The sequence below is a fragment of the Canis lupus genome, chromosome 34, assembly GCF_011100685.1.
Source record: "Canis lupus familiaris isolate Mischka breed German Shepherd chromosome 34, alternate assembly UU_Cfam_GSD_1.0, whole genome shotgun sequence".
Taxonomy (NCBI): Eukaryota; Metazoa; Chordata; class Mammalia; order Carnivora; family Canidae; genus Canis; species Canis lupus.
This window is the reverse complement of record NC_049255.1, coordinates 3,197,175-3,218,750: the sequence shown is the minus strand read 5'-3', so window position 1 is coordinate 3,218,750 and position 21,576 is coordinate 3,197,175. Positions and strand designations below refer to the sequence as shown.

Below are 21,576 nucleotides of genomic sequence, written 5' to 3'. Positions count from 1 at the left end.
AGGAGGTCTGCTGAAGACAGTTAGTCCCCACCCTCTCGGAGGGCAAGCTTGGAGACTGGGCTTCCATGCGGCCACCTGGATGTGAGGTCCCTGCCTATAAAGTGAGGTTCCAGAACGCTGGAGGCCAAACGGCTGACAGAACGATCACTTTGCTGGTGGAAGCGGGAGGAGGTCAATGTGCAGGGATCGGACATTGGGGTGCAGGATGCCAGACGCAGCACACGGGAGAGACTGTATTTATTATGTGCTGATCTATAAAATAGCCTGGACTGGGCGCCTGAGCTCTGAGAGCAAGAACTTCTGAGGAAGAATCGGCCCGAGGGCCACAGCCAGCAGGGAATGCAGTGGAACTTCTGCAGCTGGGGACGAGACCCCCAGGGAGAAAAATCCGCCTTCACCGCCTTTGAAAGGAGATTAAAGTGTTGGTTGATGTCACAGGCTGATCGCATTCTAATTAATAAATCTAAACTAGAAATTTCTGTTTTACTGAAGGGGGACCAGAAGGTTCACAAAAACTGAGTGTCCACGGGGCAGGGAGGGATCGCCTCTGGGAAATGCAATTGAAAGGAGCAGTGGCAGCCAGATATCCTGTTGCATAGACCTCCCAAGTGGCAGGTGTTAAACAAACTGGCTCATTACTTGAGTAGAGTTCATGTTTCCTTTGAGAACCTGACAATGGAGACTGGAAAGGATTTATATGGTATTTAGGTGGGGTTTCTTTCTTTCTTATAACAAGTGCGCCTGGGAGCATTAGCGCAAAGAATGGAATTGAAATCGCCAAATATGCGGAATTTGGGATTTATAGCATGTGACACATTCCAAATGCTGAGTTGTAGGTCCACTTGGCAGAGGTAAAAGATGGACATGCCTTGACCAAATTCTTGTCCATATTAGCCAATTTTGATTATAATCACTGGTTAAGAATCTGCATTTAATTCATTTCATTTTTACCTCAAAATAAGCTTCTGATGTTTGATTGAACTTTAATACATATTTACAACTCAGATTTCTACTTTTAATAGGATTAATTTTGCTCTGAAGTAGGAAATGAAAGGATCATGCTGTTTTCATTACAGAAGTGAAGAAAAAATAGGTACAGGTGAAGTCATATTCAGTAGGATATTGACACATTTTTGAGATATTTTTGCTTGCTTCAAACTCACCAGCTACTTAAATAAGTTAAAAATTGGCACTGTAGGGATGCTTGGGTGGCTCAGCGGTTGAGATCCCAGAGTCCCAGGATCGAGTCTCACATTGGGCTCTTTGCGTGGAGCCTGCTTCTCCCTCTGCCTGTGTCTCTGCCTCTATCTCTGTATTTCTCGTGAATAAATAAATAAAATCTTTTTAAAAATTGGCACTGTATTTCTACATTCTTGGTGTTTTTCTTCAGTAAGAAAAAAAATATACAGACTTATCCTTATATCATGTATATTTAAGAGTATAGAGAAGTGGGACTCAAAGTGATCTGGGTTCAAATCACATCCCTGTCACTTCCAGCCAAGTAACTCTGGGCAAGGAACTTCTCATGGAGAAGCCTCAGTTTCCAGATCTGTAGAATGTGGCAAAAATCACACCTACCTCCTTAAGCTGCTGGAAACTACACGAGATACAATTTGCAAAGTGTCTGGCACAATGCCTGGCATGTAGCAAATGCTTTACATTGCAGTATGGGGCTTTTTAAAACATAATTTTATTCATCATGCACAAAATGAATAAATTTAACTTTTAAACTACAAAAAAAAAAAAGCAACCTATCTGTCAAGAGAATAATGTAGGATCTAGTTATGCCGTTCATTTAGCTTTCTTCCTCTATCATTTGTAAGTGATAATTTTTCAACAGTCACATTGCAAACTAAGTGTGTGTGTATGGGGGGCCGGGGGGATGGGAGCAGGGATTCCAGTGCCTTCCCAGGTGTTTCCCTGCATGTTTTTTCTGGTCAATGTATCCTCTGCTCAGTCCCCAGAATGGAGTCTTTAAAGTGCAAATCAGATCATGTGGGCTGTCTGCTAGGGAAGTTACAGGCCCCTTATTACTCATCTCCCACTCTCCCCACTCTCCCCACCTGGTATGGTAGCATCCATGTCTGGCGCAGGAAACCCTGAACTGCTGGCAGTCTTACCCATCACACTCCCCACTTTGTCTGCTCTTGGACTTGATTCCAGCTACCATTCTTCATGGTTCCATCTATGCCCCTTAGCTCTGGGGCTACCATCAAGGAAGCATCCATGGTACACATGACACTACCGTGGGATGCCCCTGCAGGATGTTCCCACGGAACCAAAATCTACCTTGTCCCAGCATGGGAACTGAAATGGTCCATTCATCTGTCTGGTCCAAATCCGGGTCTCTTGAGGCAAAGATGACCTCTCACTCACCTCTGTATGTCCAACATAGAACCCACCATGTTTTCAGTTTCAAAAGTTCTGCTTTGGGGACCCCTGGGTGGCTCAGCAGTTGAGTGTCTGCCCTCATCTCAGGGCGTGACCCCAGGGTCCTGGGATTGAGTCTCACATCAGGCTCCCCTCAGGGAGCCTGCTTCTCCCTCTGCCTATGTCCCTGCCTCTCTCTGTGTCTCTCATGACTAAATAAAATAAAATCTTAAAAAAAATGTTAAAAAAAAAAAAAAAAAAGATCTGCGGGACCCTTGGGTGGCTCAGTAGTTTAGCACCTGCCTTCAGCCCAGGGCCTGATCCTGGAGACCCAGGATCGAGTCCCACATCAGGCTCCCCTTACGGTGCCTGCTTCTCCCTCTGCCTGTGTCTCTGCCTCTCTCTCTCTCTCTCTGTCTCTGTGTCTCTCATGGATAAATAAATAAAATCTTTTTTTTTTTTTTTTAAATCTGCTTTGTGTCTGAGGCAAGAACGAATGACTTCTTCCTTACCAAGTTAGCATGGTGGTATTATTAAATAAAATGAATGGACTTTTCCTGGGCCAGGAAATGTGCTCATACTTTATATACATTATCTTATTTATGTCTAAATTACACAAATAGATACATACCATTGTGACACCCCCCACCCCCCGCCGGGTGAGAGAGCCATTTCAAGAAGTGTGTAATGTACCTAACATTAGGGGACCTTGGACAAGGCAGAGCTGGATTTCCACTCGGGCACTGTTTTATGATGAAAAGAGATCCTGAGGGGGGGGGGGTGCGGCATAGAAAGAAAACATTCTAAGTGATCTCTGGATCCTGAGGACGTAATACCTGAGAAATCACACTTTCCTAGGTTGAATCTGAATCTGGTGTTTTCCCAGAGAGCTGGAACTCTGAGATTTCTGGCCACACTTCATAAAGTTTGGCCACTGGGAAGATCTAGTGGAAAATGTGGAAAAAATCAGCCTACTACAGCTGATGGCTCGAAATCCTCAGACAGAACTTTCAATCTCTGGAAGTGATTGTAGCTGAGCAATAAAAACTGCTTGGAAACATCCTGTACATTTTTTGTTTCCAGTTTTCCTCCTCTCCTTGTTCCATGGACCAATCCCTGCCTTCAGTAGGATTTCCCCACCATTCTTCACTCAAACGGTTTCACCAATGTCATCGGTGGAACATGCCTTGTCTTCTTAATTGCATTAGACACAGTATATTGACCTTCAACCTTGAGACATGCTCTTCTTCTGGCTTCTAAGAAATGACATTGACTTACACTTCTGGTTATCCCTTTTTCTGCATCTTCTCAGCTCCCAGACCTGTACATCTGTGGGGCAATCGGCACACAATCCTTGGGACCTCTTCTCTCTACCCTTACTTCCCAGGCGATCTCTTCTAGATTCGTGGGCTTAAATATCATCTACCTGCTTTGATTTCTAGCCTGGGCTACCCCCTGAACTCCGACCCTTGGATTCAACTAAGTTCATGTGCACTTTGATTCTGTTAGACAGATACCACAAGTTCAAAACCACGATCTTAATATTTACTAGCACGGCCTCAAATCCAACCAGAGTCCTCTGCCGCTGGCCCTACCTCAGTCCATGGGGACTCTGTTCTTTTGGGTGTTGTGTCTCCCTGAGTCTTCTGTCTTCCACCGACACCACATAGTCTGTGAGCCAATCTGCGCAGCTCTACCATGTATCTGCATTCAGAATTACACTACTTTTCATAACCTCCATGGCTACCATCCTAGCCCCAGCCATGATCCTTTCTTGTTTAGATTACTGCAATAACCTCCTGACTGGCATTGTGGCTCCTGCTCTTGATCCCAATGCATTCTTCCACCAATAGCCAGAGAGACCCTGTTACAAACAAGGTCAACTTATGTCACTCCTCTGTTCAAATCCTCAATGGCTCCCGTGGATTTGGCACAGCCAACCATCTTAAGTCCTCATCAAGACTTACACTCTCTCTTTCACCCCCATCTGGCTGCTCGTGTCATTTCTTTGCCCCCCTTCTCTGTGATCCACCCTTGCTGTTCTACAAACATACCAGACATACCCCCACTTACCAGCCTTGGAACTTGCTACTCTTTCTGTTTCAGAACATGGTTCCCCACATATTAATAGGGCCATCTCCCTTACATCCTTCAGGACTGAATCAAAAGTCACCTTCTAATTAGAGCTTTCCCTGGCCACTCTACCAAACTATTTATCCTGCTGATTTTCTGTCTTCTCCTTTTGAAATGAGGCTAGGGATTTTGGTTGATATTGATCACTGCTCTATTGTCAGGGTCTAAATCATTTCGGGAACATAAGAGGTGCTTAATAATTACTGAATGAATTAACTCATTCAATAGTGAAAGTCACTCCTTCTCCCATATTTGTACTTCGTCATTACCAGTGACAAATCTCAAAAATCACAACCCTGAAAATCCAAAAGCTATTTTTCAGTCTTGACTTTAATTGTGCTTTCAATTAGCAAACCAGGTGGCTCCAAACTTTACGACGCCTGGAATGGTATCAAGCACACAGATTAGATATGGGAGGGGGGGGTCCCAAAGCTCCAATATTCCTGATCTCTTGAAAATGTTAGAGTCTGTCCCCCTACCTTTTCCGGGCCATAGCTTTCTAATTTCTAAATGGGGAATATGATCTTATGCCACTCAAGTATTTATGTAGAGTTATAGAGTAATTTTAAACTCAAAAACCACCAGCAGCAATTTACATGAGAAAATCTTTAAATGAGTATTTAAAAGCATGCATTTTAAACAAAATAATTCAAACATTAAAAGTGTTCATTGAGCTCTAAAATTAAGACTCATCAATGGCACACAGATTTTTTTTTCCTACCAGGTAGCATGATGAAATATGGTCAGAAAATCTGAAAAAAATATATGGAAATGCACAGGCAAGAAGAGACGGCACATTGTGTCCACACTGGAATTGTGTGACAATTCAGGGAATTGCTCAGTACATCCCTACCCTCAAACACACACACACACACACACACTCCACACCAAATCCTCAGAAACACTCATTCCAGATTTTACAAAGAGTAAGCGATTTCACAACATATTTACATTTAAAACCTCTTCCTAAATTCAGTAACATAAAGAGGACTGAGGCTTTCCTTCTGCCCCATTCACACTCCCCAAACTCTCCAGCAGACCTGTATTCCCTCCCCGTCTTCTCCAAGATGATTAAGTGGAAGAAGCACCTGTTTGGGATATATAATCAGGAGGAGAAAGAACTGGAAGTTAAGCTCTTGGTTTCTCTCTCCAGGTTTGCACAGGAAACCAAAGGGCTGTTAGCAAGCCACAGGGCTCTCTGGGACTCAGGCTCCTCCCCCTGGCGGCTGAGGAGGGCAAAGAGGGAGGCTTTCAGTCCCCTGCAGGCTCCCTGGCTGGTTCCCCACTCCTTGACTGATCTAGTAACTTGTTTTACAAATGTGTAAGACAAAGTTTCCAAACTTAAATACACAAAGTTTCCATATGGGTCTCCTAGCCACCTCTGCCATCCGGACTGCTAATCCTGAGTCCTTACTTAATAGGTATGTTGGTGCCGCCACTGGGTTGGCATTAATGATCATCTACCTCCAAAATTCTCTTACAGAGCGTGAGAGAGAATATTTTCATTTCGGTAAACACAGCTAGCATAATTTGCGGGCAGCGGAATTCCAGCCTGCATCCTGTTATACCAGGCCAATCCACACTGGCAATTACTGCGCTGAATTAAAGAAGCCCTTGGACACCTGCCTCTTGTATGCAACAAGTTCCTTTTTTTAAAAAAAAAAAATCCTATTTATCTTCACAGTCATCTATTTATGTCAAGAAAGGAAACATATGAGCACAGCATCTGTTACTAGAGTGACACAATTACCAAATACTTTCATAAGAGGGAAAAAAATCAACAATAACTCCCGTTGGTTGTCAGGTGCTTTAGGAGACAAAACATTAGTCTTTCAATCACAGTGTCTTGTTTAAGCTGAACAGATGGCGCTACCAGCAGAGAATCACCAGCTCAGCCTGGTCTTTGATGGGCATAACGACCACAGAAATGTCACCTCCTCTGAACTGGCAGAGATAAGCAGGTTTCTTATCACAGATTCAGGCCAGCCCACCCCCTCTGTCCCTGTGATAAGCAGGTAGCAAATTCAAGGGACTTCATTACTAGTCACTTTCCCCCCATTGTTAGACTCTATGTAAATACAACGACCTAGGTATGGGGCAGTCCTTTACCTTTCCCAGTAACTAAATTCAGACAAAATATGTGAAGACTTGAATAAATTAGAGCCGTAACAAAGTAGTAACGACTCAAGGCAGTGAATCGTTGTTTACTTTTTCACTACTATGGGAATCTATGTAAACTGAATGATGGCCGCTTTGGGCAAATCTCATGTTTTTCTACAGGGAAATGTAGGTAACTATAGGTGATCGTCTAGATTTCGCGTTTTTTATTTGCTCTGCTCGCTTTCTGGATATCATCAACAGGTCTGTGTGGTTCTCTATGAGATTGGACTTCATTTGGGGATGGCTTAGCCTTCAGATCTGGGAGACAGAGGGGGGGAGGAGGAACGGAGAGACAGAGACTCAGGGTTGGTGGGGGAGCCAGAGGGACCCGGGTTTGAGGGGCCGCAGGCCCTCCCGCGAAGTACGGGCGGGCGCGTCTGCGTTCAGGCACAGTAGGCCAGGGACGCCCGGAGCCCCCACCCCTGCGGACGCCCAGGCGGGTGCGCCCGGTCCGCGCCCCCGCGCAGCGCCCGGGCCCCGGGGCGGAGCCGCGCGGGGCGGCGGCGGCGGGGCGGCGGGGCGGCGGGTTACCTGCCAGGCTGCCCGGCCTCTGGAGGGTGGCCGTGGCGTACAGCTCCTGCGAGTGCTTGCTGTACTGCTCGGACGCGTGCACCAGGCGCTTGGTGGGCGACAGGGTGGCGTACGTGCCGATGGTGGAGCTCAGCTGGTGGATGGGCGACGAGGAGATGGTGGACTGCACGGTGGGGGGCGAGGTCACGCGGATCGGGGACAGGCCGGCCGAGGACACGACGATGTTGATGGGCGAGCTGGTGCTGTAGGACTTGGCCAGGCGGCTGGGCGACTGCTTGGGCGAGGAGCCGCGCGGCGCGGCGTAGGCGGCGCCCTCGGGGGCCGAGCCGCCGCGCTGCAGCTTGGTGGGCGAGCCCCCCTGCGGGGCGGCCAGCGGGGAGCCCCCGCGCGGCGGCGCGGGCAGCGTGGAGCTGGAGTAGTAGAGCGCGGCGGCGGCGGCGGCGGCGGCGGCGGGCGGCGCGTCGGGCAGGTGGAAGGCGCTGCCCAGGCTGGGCGCGAACGGCTCCCGCGGCGGCGGCGGCGGCGGCGGCGCGGGCTCGGGCCCCGCCAGGTGCGCCGCGCGGCTCGAGGTGCCCTGTGCGCGGGAGAGGAGAGAACACGCGCGCTTAGCCAGCGGGCAGCCCAGGGCGCCCCGCCCCTCCGCCCTCCGCGCGGCCCGGCCCGGCCCGGCCCGGCCCGGCCAGGGGCCCCGGGCGCCCCGGCCTTCGCGGGCGGGGGCCTCCTCGACCGCAGGGGCCCGGCAGGCAGGGGGGCGGGGCGAGGGAATCACGTCTGGCGAGTGGGACAGTGTCGTGCGTCCAGACCTAAGACGTCTCCGCAACAGCAGAGGCATCGCATTAGTCACCTACGGATCTGCAAAAGGCCGCCCGACGGGCCAGCATGACCTACTGGAATGCAATCACGATCCGTTCGTCCTCATGAGAAACCAAGGCACCAAGTCCCCCACCTCCACCCCCACGGTCATCCCACTGGACACAGGCTCGACCTCCAAAATTGGTCAAGTCGCATACTTATCTGGAGAACATCGAGAATAAGCATACTTCTCAGAGTTTATTCTGTTGCTATTGTCGTATTGATGCTTCTTTTTGGGGGCCCGAGAAGTTAAAAGGGGGGAAAATATGAAGTCAAAATAAATAACCCTTGATCTTTCAGTATTAAAAAAAAAAAAGCGCTTCTAGAGGAGTCAGAGCAATTGCAAATGAAAGACTAAAAAAACCTCCCTTTTCTAGATTTTAACGCTGGGCCACAAATCTTTCAGAATCTCTCTCTCTCTCTCTCTCTCTCTCTCTCTCTCTCTCTCTCTCTCGCTGGCTTTTAAGAGCCCCCTGCAGCTGTGTCTTCAAATTGAAAGCCAGTTGCCTCTCATTTATTTACAAGAACACAAAAGACAACAAGGGCCGGGGTGGAGCTGGAGAGACAGTTGGAGGGGAAAGCACTTTCCTTGAATCTTGTCCAGAGACAAATTTGCATGCGAATGAAAACACTACATTGTCAACCACTTCTGGGCAGGAGGTCTGGGATCTTCCAGGCTTTCCCGGGGGAGCAGAAAGGTTTTTGAGAGCAGCCTGGTGTGAAAAGGGGGTAGGACTGTGCACAGGGAAAGAAACTGGGAAAGAAGGTTTTGAAATTAGGGGTGAGAACTGAGTGGGAAGGAGGAAGTGGGTAAGATGCAGGGAAGGGGCAGAGAGACGGAACAGATGCCATCCATTAAAAGTTTCAGTGCTGCCTCTCCACCCGCTTTGGAATGGCAACTGGCAAATAGCAGCCTGGGCACCTCCATCCACACACACATCACATCCCAAATGTTATCTGGAGGTCAGGTTCATGGGAAGATTCGAGGGAGTTAATGCAGCAAAATCAAAATCCTCTATAAGGGCAGTGGATGAGGGGACAAATGGTTTGTCAAAAGGCACTGTGTACGTCTCTGCGTGCACGCACTTATATGCGGTGTATGTATTTTATATATTTGTGTATATTGTTTCAGTCCACTGACATGCTCTCCTTGAGCAAACTCTAGTCAGGCTCCTCTGAACTCTCTTCTCCAATAGCCCCTGGTTCTGGGAGCTTCTGTGTTCATCTCTGTATTGCCCAGGCTTAGCAAGATCCCGTGCAGTCAGTGTAGCCAGAAGGCCCCAGGCTCCATGGCCGATGGCCCTGCATGTGGGACCCAGTGCCTCATACCCCGCTAGCTGCCAGGTGCCTTCTCAGCATGGGGTGGGGGGGCAGTCAGAGTCCCCTTCCGCCTGATGTTTCCTCCTAGCAATTTTCTGCCCACTGACTCCACCCTGTAAATCCTACTTCTCCTCACTGAAGTAAGGATAGGACCTAGTTCATTACCATGATCTCTTTTCCCCTACTAAAGGAGGGATTTTTTTTCCTGAATAAAATCTATATTTACCACTTTAATGTTCAGCCCTAGTTCTCCTTTAACACCATGGAGCAATTCTTTTGAATGTAATGGTAAGAGTGAAAGTGAAATGAAATGTAAACACCACACCTTTGTTCAGTAAGGGGTCTCCAGCCACTAGAACAAGGCCTGATTCCTAGTAGAGATACCATGAATATTTGCAGAATAAAGGAATAGTTAATTAAGCTGGTCCCAAGTCCTTGGCATTGGCAATGGGGACAGGGGTGAGGGGGATGTGTGGAGTATGGTGGAGAAGCTCTGCAGAACTGGTGTGCTCATCCTGAGCCCCGAGATAGATTCTGGCATCATCCAGAGTCATAAGGGTGCTGCTTGCTTCCAGTTTTGCTTCCATCCCAGCAGAAGGTCTGAGCATGAAATGTATAGGCTGGGCTCTCGAACCTGACTGCAGGTTAACCATCAGCGGAGGAGCTTTTTAAAAAAACTATGTATGCATGCTATACTCTAGCCATTCACGTGATCTCTGGAGGTGGGACTCAGGCATCAGGCTTTTTAGGAAGCTCTCCAGATGATTCCAGTGTGCATCCAAATAGAAGAGCAACTTCTCCCTAAAGCAGTGGTTTTCCAAGTGTGGTCCCTGCCCACTATCAGCATCAGCCCACCCTTATGGAATCAGAAATTCTGAGACAGGGGTCCAGGGTGCTGTTTTAACAGGGTTTTGCATGTGTGTGTGTGTGTGTGTGTGTGTGTGTGTGTGTTTTAAAGATTTTTAAAATATAGTTTTGAGAGACCCAGAGAGAGGCAGAGACATAGACAGAGGGAGAAGCAGGCTCCCTGTGGGGAGCCTGTTGCGGGACTGGATCCCAGGACCCTGGGATCATGACCCAAGCCAAAGGCAGACACTCAACACCTGAGCCACCCAGGGACCCCTGTTTTAACAGGTTCTAAAGGTGATTATGGTGCTTACTAGTTTACAAGCCACTGATCTAGAAGAGATTCTGATTCAGGGGTCTGGAGTGAGCCTGAGAGCCCACATTTCTAAGAATCTCCCAGGGAAGGCGGATGCCGCTGATAGGAGAACCACCGCTAAAGCTGTAGACGGGGACCTTCTTCCTTCACTTGTCTTCTGAAGATCTCCTGGGGCCTAAGCTACATTCCACTGTGCAGAACCCAGCTCACAAGTAGCAGAAAAGCCTACAACAGACATTTTCTCTAAACTTTTCCCACAGGAGCATAAGGAGGAGAAAGAACCACAAAGGCTCTTCAGAGAGTCCCCTGCATTGGAACAAAGCCTTTGGAACAGATACTTTGTGCTTTGTCTTGGATATATAACATTCAGAATAACCCTATGTGACATTAACGATGCCATTACCAAGTTGCATAATTTTTAATAAAACGAATACTCAAGTATACTGATATAAATTAAAATAACACTACGTAGAACTCTAGGATTTAAACACTAGAATGATGCAGGAACTAGGAAAACCCTGATCACGCTTTGCACACATTTGATTTCCCTCAATCTGTTGGAACGTCTAGTCTCAGGAGCGCTAATTGCTAAATATGATTGTCTCAAAAGATTCCTTAAATGGCCCCTAAATCTGTGGATGTTTTGAGAACTTCCATAATAGCTCCAGATATTTTGATAGGCTATAGCAGCCAATTAAAAAAGTTTTTTAAATATTGTAGGATATTGGTGAAGTTTTGCCACTTTTTTACATGAAAAAAATTAAAACATAAAAGATATTTATATGCTCTTTATTTAGGATTAGTATTGTTCATGTCGGAAATGTTCTGCCCAATATGGTTGCCACTAGACACAGAAGCCTACTGGGTACTTAACATCGGATTTTAACACATATTTAATTTTAATTAATTTGAACTTAAATAGGCAAATGTAACTGGTGGCCTACCTTACTGGACTTTTATATCAGCCCCTCTGCAGTTTACAATAAATAACCTGGGGGTGTTAGGCTCCATTTGGATGGCTGTGGAATTAATAAGGGCCCAAGAACGGTTCTTTGGTTACACAGAGAATTCTGTTTCTTCAGCATCAATTGGACAAAAGCAGTAGTCTTTTGGGAGCTTGTTTCCACTCTTGTGGTTATGTTTTGTCTCATTATGTAATTTTATTTAGCAACTCTTAGCCAGTTAAGGATACAAAATCCATGCCTCAGACCCAAGTTTGTTACTACCCAAGTCACTGTGTTAAAAATAAGTAGATTTTTAACACACATAATATGTCACCCACTTAACTGTCATAGGAGCTCAATTTTACCTTAAAAGTATATTAACACCATAGGGATGCCAGGTGGCTCAGCAGTTGAACAGCTACCTTTGTTTGGCTCCGGGCCTGATCCTGGTCCAGGGATCCAGTTCCCTCACTGGGCTCCCTGCAGGGAGCCTGCTTCTCCTGTTTATGTCTCTGCCTCTCTCCCCGTGTCTCTCATGAATAAATAAATAAGATCTTTTTTTAAGTATATCCAATTTTATTTTATTTTTTTTTAAGATTTTATTTATTTATTCATGAGAAACAGAGAGAGAGAGACAGAGAGAGAGAGAAGCAGGCTCCATGCAGGGAGCCCAACGTGGGACTCGATCCCGGATCTCCAGGATTAGGCCCTGGGCTGAAGGCAGTGCTAAACCGCTGAGCCACCCGGGCTGCCCTAGACATCCAATTTTAAAGGTAGAGTTCCAAAACTTCACTTAAAAAAAAATCCCAAAACAGTAACATCAACAAAAACCTCATGACTATTAAACCTTCTTCTCTAAGGATATTTGCAAATGCATTAAAAATTGAAGTAATCTTTTTATTGATGATGAGACCCTTAAAATGATATAAAAATGTCTATATACTTAGAGCAGATTGTTCCCCAATACTATATTGGGTCATAGTATGAGCTTTGGAGAAGGACAATTTCTGTTGGTGTCTCCATTCTCAGTTCTTTGGAACAGACCAGCCCAGAGGGCTACTTTATTTGCTTTTCCTACCCCTCCAAAATAAGAGACACACCTATGTGACATTAACAAGGAACTAGAACATTGTCAAATAGACACTCTGGTTAAATAGTTTCCAATGGGCTGAGTTTGGTGTACACTAAATGTCTTTCCTTTCTTGCTTCCCATTATGGAAAATCATCAAGAGAAAAGTGAAACATTACTTCCAGTTCCAATGGATACTTTATGAACATTATATCTCATGTAAAAAATGTAGATATTTTTTTAAAAATGAGACATGAACAATACACATAACTTATCAAAGCTCTTATAAATTAGGTATTTCATCTGCATAATAGTTTTAAGTTTTGGATGGGACAGATTTAGAATACACTATAGTTGTGATCTGTATATTGTATGTTTGCATGAGTTTGTGTATATATGTGTGTGTGTGTGTGTGTACATTGAAGCCTCTTGTGTAATTGTGGAGTGCTTTTCATACCTATTTGATGAAAGTGTTTAAGGGGAGAATATAAGGGCTCCTAGGTGGCTCAGTGGTTGAGCATCTGCCTTCAGTTCAGGGTGTGATCCCAGGTCCTCGGATCAAGTCCCGCATTGGGCTCCCTGCATGGAGCCTGCTTCTTTCTCTGCCTATGTCTCTGCCTCTCTCTGTGTGTCTCTCATAAATAAATAAATAAATAAATAAATAAATAAATAAATAAATAAAATCTTTAAAAAAAAGGAGAGGAGAATGTATTTTCAAAATCTAGTACAAAGAATATTAAAATGGGAGTTTAGGTAATATATACATTATTCCCAATACTCATTAACCAACAGTATTCAAGATCCATGCATTAATGCATTCTCTAACTCAATAAACCATTAACTAGCACTTGTTATATTTCATGTACAAATGAGGAGTGTGTTTTGAAGGCCTCTCTGCAATCCTTTTAGGTGAAATATTTTACCTTGACATTATTCTGGAGATCTATCATTATTTGTACAGAATAATACCAGGCTAACAATTATGACTTGTTCTTTTCTAGAAGTTTGAGCAACTGAAAATATGGTGCCACTAGAACGTGGCATTGGCCTCAACATAGAGCAGAGTTGCTTTCTCATCCCTTCATATTTTATCTTCTGTAAAGGGAGTAGGAATGGGCTTGGGAGGTGACATGGGGAAAAAAATTCTCCATACTCAGAAACCTATTTAATCCTCATTCTTTGGAGATTGGGCAGTGCCAAAAAAACACAACAAAACCCTGCTATGCTGCAGCCAGTTAACAAAAGACTTGACAGCCGGGCTGTCTAAGGAATCTTGACTTCAAATCATGAGTAAGCTGTGTCATTGTGGTAAACACCACATTTTATAAAGAGGTCCGTGATTTATGGGCAGTCCTCGTGAAGATGCATTTAGACCTGCCAAGTTCCCTGGAATTGTCAGCGAGGTCCCTAACTCTGGGTCAGGAGGAGTATTTGCCCAGAATGCTGGGCAGCCGGGCTGACACTGTCCGGAATGGGCAGTTGAACTCCCTGTGGAGTCCCAGAGGGAGCCTGATGACTTGGGATCAGCTGTCCATTCCCCCACCAGACGTATCCATCACTGTCATTTTCCTGGAATTACCATCAGTCTGCTGAGCCTAATAATTCATGACACAGATATTCCTGGTTGTGGTGGCTAAGGAGGTCCTGGGCAAAAACAATGTTGTGAGAGGCAGAGCTGAAGGAGCCTTTCAGAGGAAGACAGAGGCAAAAGGCCAGTGGGAGAGAACTCACACAGAGAGACGATATTGACTGGATGAGGAGGGGGTGCTTGGCTGTTCAAGAGAATGCAAATAAGAAAATAAAAGCAATGACTGAAGAATATTTGTCTGATGAGTTAAGAGGTCAGAATAGTCTTTAAATGCTAAAAAATCCCCAAAACCAAGACAACAGAACAGGGCTTGAAGATGACATCTTTGATTAAATACGTTTCTAAACCAGAACAATCTGGTATTAGCAACATGCTGTTGATTAAAACATCTGAGAACATGCAGAACTTTCCTAGAGCAACTCTGTACACTCAGGTGGATAAAGCCATTTACCCTCGCGACTTGGAAAAGAAAAGATACCATGACTTCCAGTAATGCCAACAGTCTCATTTAGGTATAGTCCAAAATGTTCCTCTCATACAACACAATTAAAAAGGATCTATATTCCCAAATAAGTTCTGTGCCCTTGAACTTATTCATTGGGATGAATTATACTCACTGGAATCCTACTATCCTTGCTCCCCCAATTTTGGTTATCTTCTCTCTTGAAATTAACTTTAGAAGAAATGCCACTCTTCCCAAATAATTTCCAAGGCAGAAAATCCTAGTGCCGTGAGAAAGGTCTGATTTTGGAAATAACCAAGTAAAATCATCGAGAGCCTTGTCTAACAATTCCCCTGGGGAGCACTGGTTCTGGTAACAACAAACACGAAACATAAAGAGACCGCTTCTGTTCACACTGTCCCTGGAGTCTTCACTGCTGGATTTACCTGGTGGTGGTGACCTTGCATGGACAGTGACAGCTAGTGCCCAGAACAAAGTAAACTTCATTGGAAAATCAAGGAGTTTGGAAGGAATTCCTTCTTCAGAAGAGAACAATTTAGTGAAAAGGGCCATAAGAGCTATAATCTTTGAGATAAAAATGGAGACCACTCTCATTGCTTTCTCTTTGCATCAGGGTCCCACAATTCAAGAGAGAGGGTGCAAGAGAGCAGGTGCTCTTGCAAACCTTTCATCCTTGTCACTGCAGTGAGAAGGAGGAGCTTGTGGACCTATTTTCCCAGGGTTTCCCAGACACTAGTACAAACCGGGTGGTGCAGATTTTTGCATCCTGGGTGATGATTTTTCCTATCCTCTGTCCTCCCTATACTAAAGGTATGATTAGGGTCATTATCCATAAGTATTCAGAAAAGTATTTCATATGGCCATTAAAAGGCTCTACCAAAAAAATAAATAAAAAAAAATAAAAGGCTCTACTAATGGACGGGTGCCTGGGTGGCTCAGACACTTGAGTGTCCGTCCGACTCTTGATTTTGGACTGGGTCATGATGTTGGGACTGTGAGACAGAGCCCTGCCTTGGAGTCCTCGCTCAATAAAGATTCTGCTTGAGATTCTCTCCCTTCCTCCCCCTCTGCCCCTCCACACACCCAAGTGCCCACCAAATAAATACATCTTTTTAAAACAGCCTCTACCAATGGAAAAAGAAAAAAATAATGACGTGGCTTATATAAATTTATCTTAAAGAATATATAAGGAGGGATTTCTGGATGGCAACATTTTCTAAAGAACTAAGAATCTTGGCAAAAATATAAAACAAAAACCTTTTATTTCAGCAAGAGGTTCATTCAGTATTTACTTTAAGAAGTCAAATATTTGCTTAGAGGAGGAAATGCTCTAGTACAACACATACATACTTGTTGTACTCCCTGCAACGAGAGATGTTTCAATTACTGAAGCCAGATTAAATATAGTTATGCTGGAAACAGAAAATGGATAAGAAAGATTTTAAAGCAGAATAATGAGAAAGGATTTCCAATAGGTGGTCATTGGAAAACTATCTTAGAAACAAATGAATTGCCCGTTTCCCACAAAAATGCCAAAGAAAGTATACGAAATGGCGTGATTTATCCTCTAAATGCTACATACAGCATTATCCTACACTAAATACATCCCTGTGATTTTGTGTTTTCCACGTCCATTGGAGACTTTTCTCTCCCTAAGTATTACCAAACAACAACTTTGCTTATAATTAAGCAAACGGGAGTGATGTCATATGTACCTATGACCCTTTTCATTCAACGGTCAATACATAGGTATTTATTGGGGATTTGCTCCACCTTTGCACCGTGTGGGTCTCTGTCCACTGAATCACCATCCATGGAGCTCTCCATCCCCCTGACCTTCACATTTACCTGACGTAAGACTGCACCAATAAGCAATACTCCATATTCAACAAACACACACCCGCTGGCACAAGTGAGCAGATGGTATTTTTATAATTACGATATAGTCTAAATGACATAAAAGTCAGCGCCACGTTAAATAAGTGGGCCAGATCAACAAGAAATGGCAATTTTGCTTCTGAAAGAGCTTGCTGCTTTTCTAGGATATTCACTATTGTCCAGTTTTATTTGACGAAACTGTCATACAAGTCTTAATTTCCGGTAGCAAGCAGGCATTTTTCTAGGATCATAAATGTGCACACACTTACTTCAGTTCTGCTGATAGACACAGGAGTGGTTTAAAAATCTTTAGGCTCCGGTGCTGCTTTGCTAGTGCCCTTGAACAGGTGCATACTTTCACATCTCTTGCATATTTTGTTTCTTGGAGGGAAGAAATGCTTGGTGAGACCACTTCCTGTATGGATGTGGGGAGCAACTAACATTTTTAGAGTGATTCCTCTATTCCAAAAGTTTTATATTCAGTGTTTCATATAACCCACAGGAAATTTTATGTGAGCAGAAGCAGACAAAGCCTGGAGGAGAGCCAGCTTCTCTACCTGCTCTCTACCCACAACCTCTGCAGGAGGATTATAAAGAATAAGGCTGGGTTTGAGGGGCCTGATGAACCCCGGGCCAGTTACTTGCGATACGGAGATCCACTGCGCATGGCTTCTACTCTTGCAGCAAGGCAATCTGATGGGAAGAAACTCTTCTGCAACTCACTATGGGGTGTTATATGTGCTATGGCGGAATGATGCTCAACGGGTAAGTCAGGCTCCTCATATAAAAGACAAGATCCTCACAGTGAACTACTGGGTTTCCCACCCCTTTGAAAGCCCCTGCACCCCACTTTAGCCACCCTGGCCTCCTTGCTGTACTGTCAACATTCCAGGCCACCTCATCCGGGAGCCACTGCATTTGCTGTCCCCATGACAGCCATCAAGCTAGCTGTTCTCTCTATACCTTCAAATCTTTCCCGACTGTTTCCTTCTGCATGAAGCCTGAGGTCACATCCGCATCCTGCACTTTGATCCTGCTTGTCCTGATCTGCATCATGTCTTCTGCATAGAGGTCATCACTTTCTAACAAACTATATGGTTTACTTATTCCCTGTGTGGACTTTCTGAGTTCTCATGGCTGCTGCTAGAATTTAGGCGCCTTGAGGATAGGGACCTTGTCTCTTTTCTTTACTTCTCAATCCCGAGCATATATGACAGCTCGTGGCATACAATAGGCAAACAAAGCACCTTGGATGCATTGAAGAATAATACACAGATACACAAATGTAACTGGAAGAGCAGCTCTATTTTAACTGGGGTACCTCACGAGAGTCACACCAAGCCAAGGTTGACTTGGAGGATGAAGGAGGGGAGAGAAGGTGGGGTTCTAAACAGCCTGTTTGAGGCTGGGGCACAGAGCTTGCAAGGTGAGGAATGAACAACCGTAAATTGGCTCACGCTACTTTCCAGAAAGGCTTTGGGGGTCTGATGGGAAGGGTTTTATCTTCTCTGTCTTCCAGCTCCATGAATTCAACCTAGAGTCTGAAGAGAATGACTTTCCAAGATTTTAGTTAGGGTAGCAGCAGAGAATTAATACTTTATTGTACCTCTTGTGCCTCATAGTTTTTACCTGCAGACTGATATGATGGGGCAATTGTAGGTTTTGCATGTATTGCCAGGGCTTGATATAGAGCCTGGTGATGATCACTCCACAAACATTTATTATGTTATATAAACTAGAATTTTTTTTAAATTGAAATCAGAATCTTTGAACATGTGTGATACTCCTTTGAAATTGCATTCTGACATGATTTATGAGCCAGACAGGAAGCCATTTGCTTTACTTTAGAATTACACATATTTTTTAGACTAAAAAAACATATTTTTGTGTTGATTGATTATTGACCTTATTAACTTGGTCTGGCATCTGTTGTCGATAATTTGAACTTCACTAGTACTTTTGGCACTTTCTAACTGCAAGATATTCTAAAAATTAATCCAGTCTTGAAGAAATGACCTTTCACACCACTTAGACTATTGAAAACAATGTGTCACTGGGCTCAGCAAAACCACTGGAGTAGAGGGGTTCCCGAGATAACCTAAACAAAGGAGATGCTATCTGAATGGGATGTGGCCTCCCTACTTTCAAAGTATAATGCTAAATGCAAAATAAAAACACCGGCTCACTTGTTCAACCCTTCTCTGACATTATTTGGAAGTCACAGGTCCTATGGGGTGTTCAATAAAACATGCCTTTCATTCTGCAGCATATGATAGCTAAAAGTAAATCATGGTACCAAGATCCACCACTTAGTAAAATAAATAGGATTCAGATATTTGCCAACAGCCTCCGTCCTCTTCATCATATGGACTGGAACAACCCCCTGATTTGAATGTTCGGACTTCTCCACCCAGTGACCTGCCAGGGTACATGAGAATGCCAGTCACTTCTGCCTCAAACTTGAGTCATCATCACCTTGAACATGCATACTTACAGACGTCTTCAAACCACAATTCTTATGCCTTCAAATACATAGCTTTGATATCTTTACAGCTGCATTACATTTTCTGATTAAACTTTAAAAAAGACTTTTACTGCAAGGCCCCATCCTGTCATTCTGAGCTTCTACTCTTCTACTCCCATGTTAATTAGTGGATGACAGAATTAGGTCCAAGTGGAACTTGTGTAACACGGAAGTACATAAACTGCCAGAATGCTTGTCCACATTTATAGATCTATTAATAGGTTCAAGGTGCTCATATATTTAGTCAAAATGGTCAATCATAAAAGGAAACCTATGAAACACTGCTGGAATCACTAGACTTCAATTCAGTCAAGATTTTGTGCCCATATTCACTAAAGCTGCCTTTATATGGTGTGTGACAATGTCTCTAAATGTGATGAGATTGAGTCTCCCCATCTTTAGGGTGTAGATGGTATCACAGCCCTGTTGTGGGGACTAAATAAGAGGATGCATGTAAAACAGATTACTTCTGCGTGCTCAATAAATGGTAGCTACTAATTTTATAAGAAAGCTTTGCTTTAACAGCTAGTCATTACATACCTATGTGTGAATTGAGCTTGTAAGATGCTCACAGATGAGTTGATAAGCTAACTGATTTTTCATTTTATATTGACATTTCTAGTTTCCCTGATGCTCAGCTATGAGGATACAGATTTTTAAAAAATATTTGATACAGTGTTTTCAACTCGAATTACAGATAGTTACGAAAAAAAAAAAGCCAAATGAATAATAAGTGAGTTTAAGGTTGTTTTTTTTTTTAAAGGTAGAACTGTATTGTTTTACTATCTATGTGTCGTAAAAGTTCTAGGAGACTGGTAAAAGCTAAAATCATAGCTTTCATAAGTGAATTTGAATATAAAATAATCCTTATTTCTTAATGTGGCCTCTTGGACCTAGAAGTAGAGCCAGATATAAGGATAAATGGACTATAATCCACTTGTGTGCTTCCAAAGAATTAAAAATCATGTATATCCTACCACAATCAGTATCTCGTGGTCAGAGAGAGTCAATACAGATGGAAAGAAAAATTCTTCCTTTGAGGAAAAGGATGCTTTTGAGAGAGGAAAAAAAAAATTTATACCTACAGAATGAAATCATACAGTTTCCATTTCATCTTGTAATAAAATAAATTCTTAAAAATCCAACAATATTTCCTATGCTGATAACATTCAACATTTTAAACATCATATCTTTCGTGTTTATGATAAATGCACGTATATTTGTGGGTACAATTTTTTTCTAATAAATTAAAAACCAGTTTTAGATATTCCATCACATATCCTTTCACGTTTCCTTAAGGGAGGTAGAAAGGACCAGTGCTTTTAAAGAAAGGTGATCCTGGATCTGGGAAACAGTAGAGTTCTAGGGTTAGCCTCTGTGTATGTTACCTGCACTCAGTGACCTTAGGGCCCATCCTTCTGAAGCCCCACCCACCTCCATTCTCCATCCAAATCGATGCACTACCTGAACCGAGTCCACACTGAACCACGATGCGGGAACAGACCATGCTTCTCCATGGAATGTTTTATTTACCACTCTATTTTATTCACATATTCTATAGCTTGCCATCACAAGAAGGTAAAAGCTACAAAGCCACTGATGAACAAGAATTGTCTGAAGAAAGTTACTCATGTTCTATTGCTGAGGCAATAACTCAATAATTGAAATGCACTGAGACTTTTCAGTTTTTGCTTCACTTGCATCCGTGTCACCTAAAATAAGCATCTCAGGGTGACTGTGCTGTACCATACTAGCTCACCTTGGCTCCTACCTGTCTGCAGACATTTCTGGGGGGCTGCAGGGATGACTAGGGGCTGCTGATAAAAGATAAAACAGTGCTGCCCTCAAATAGCTTTTAGTTGAGTTGGAAAGATTCTTGGATGCATAGTAACAATAAATTGGTGACAGAGATGGAAGGGTCTGGTTGTTATAGGAGCCCATGATGGGTCCAGTGGCTCAAGAAGGGTTCCTGGCAGAGGTCCCGTGCATGAATGCAGCAAGTATGAAATTAGTCATCAGCTAAACGGGTGCTTTTGGGGTTGTGGGTTCTTTGTTCCAGGAGCAAAACACACAGAGATTAAAGTAAGTTTAAAATAGCTTAAAACAAGACAGTCCTCCAATCCATATATTAATTCTGGTGGGTTGATCAAATATAGTCTGCACCCCAAAATTAGCATTTACATTTACAACAACATTTACATCTTTCTTGAAAAAAAAATTCAGGTTTTAGCTACTTCTTTTTACCAAGAGCTGATCTCAACTGCCCCTGATAAATCTGTGCTGTGACTATGGGAGTAAGTGCACCCTTTAAAGAAACAATTACAGGCACATTTCATAATCACACTTGACCAAGTGTAACTACTCCTAAACTAATCTCACGTATCTTCACAAGAGTTCTGTATACTTGATTATGCATTAATACTTTGTTCCTTTATACGATAAAGCCCAAAGAATAATTTCGTGCTTTTTTTTTTTTTTGGAGAAAAATTTTTGTTTCAGTTGCACTTAGAAACTCGGAATGTATGTCGTATTTATACCACCTATAGAGACAGAAATAGTAACTAGACACACATTCCCAGAGA

At 43.8% G+C, this 21,576-nt stretch overlaps 1 protein-coding gene across 9 annotated transcripts in view; it reads right to left on the bottom strand.

Annotated features, from left to right (window-relative positions):
- Nucleotides 1-21,576, bottom strand: part of CTNND2 (catenin delta 2) — a 913,511-nt gene that overhangs the window by 384,074 nt on the left and 507,861 nt on the right. For all 9 annotated transcript variants that reach the window (XM_038583305.1, XM_038583308.1, XM_038583306.1 and 6 more), the window contains one exon: nt 7,195-7,768. In XM_038583305.1, the coding sequence (XP_038439233.1) occupies nt 7,195-7,768 (574 nt within the window). The remainder of the gene's footprint in view (nt 1-7,194; nt 7,769-21,576) is intronic.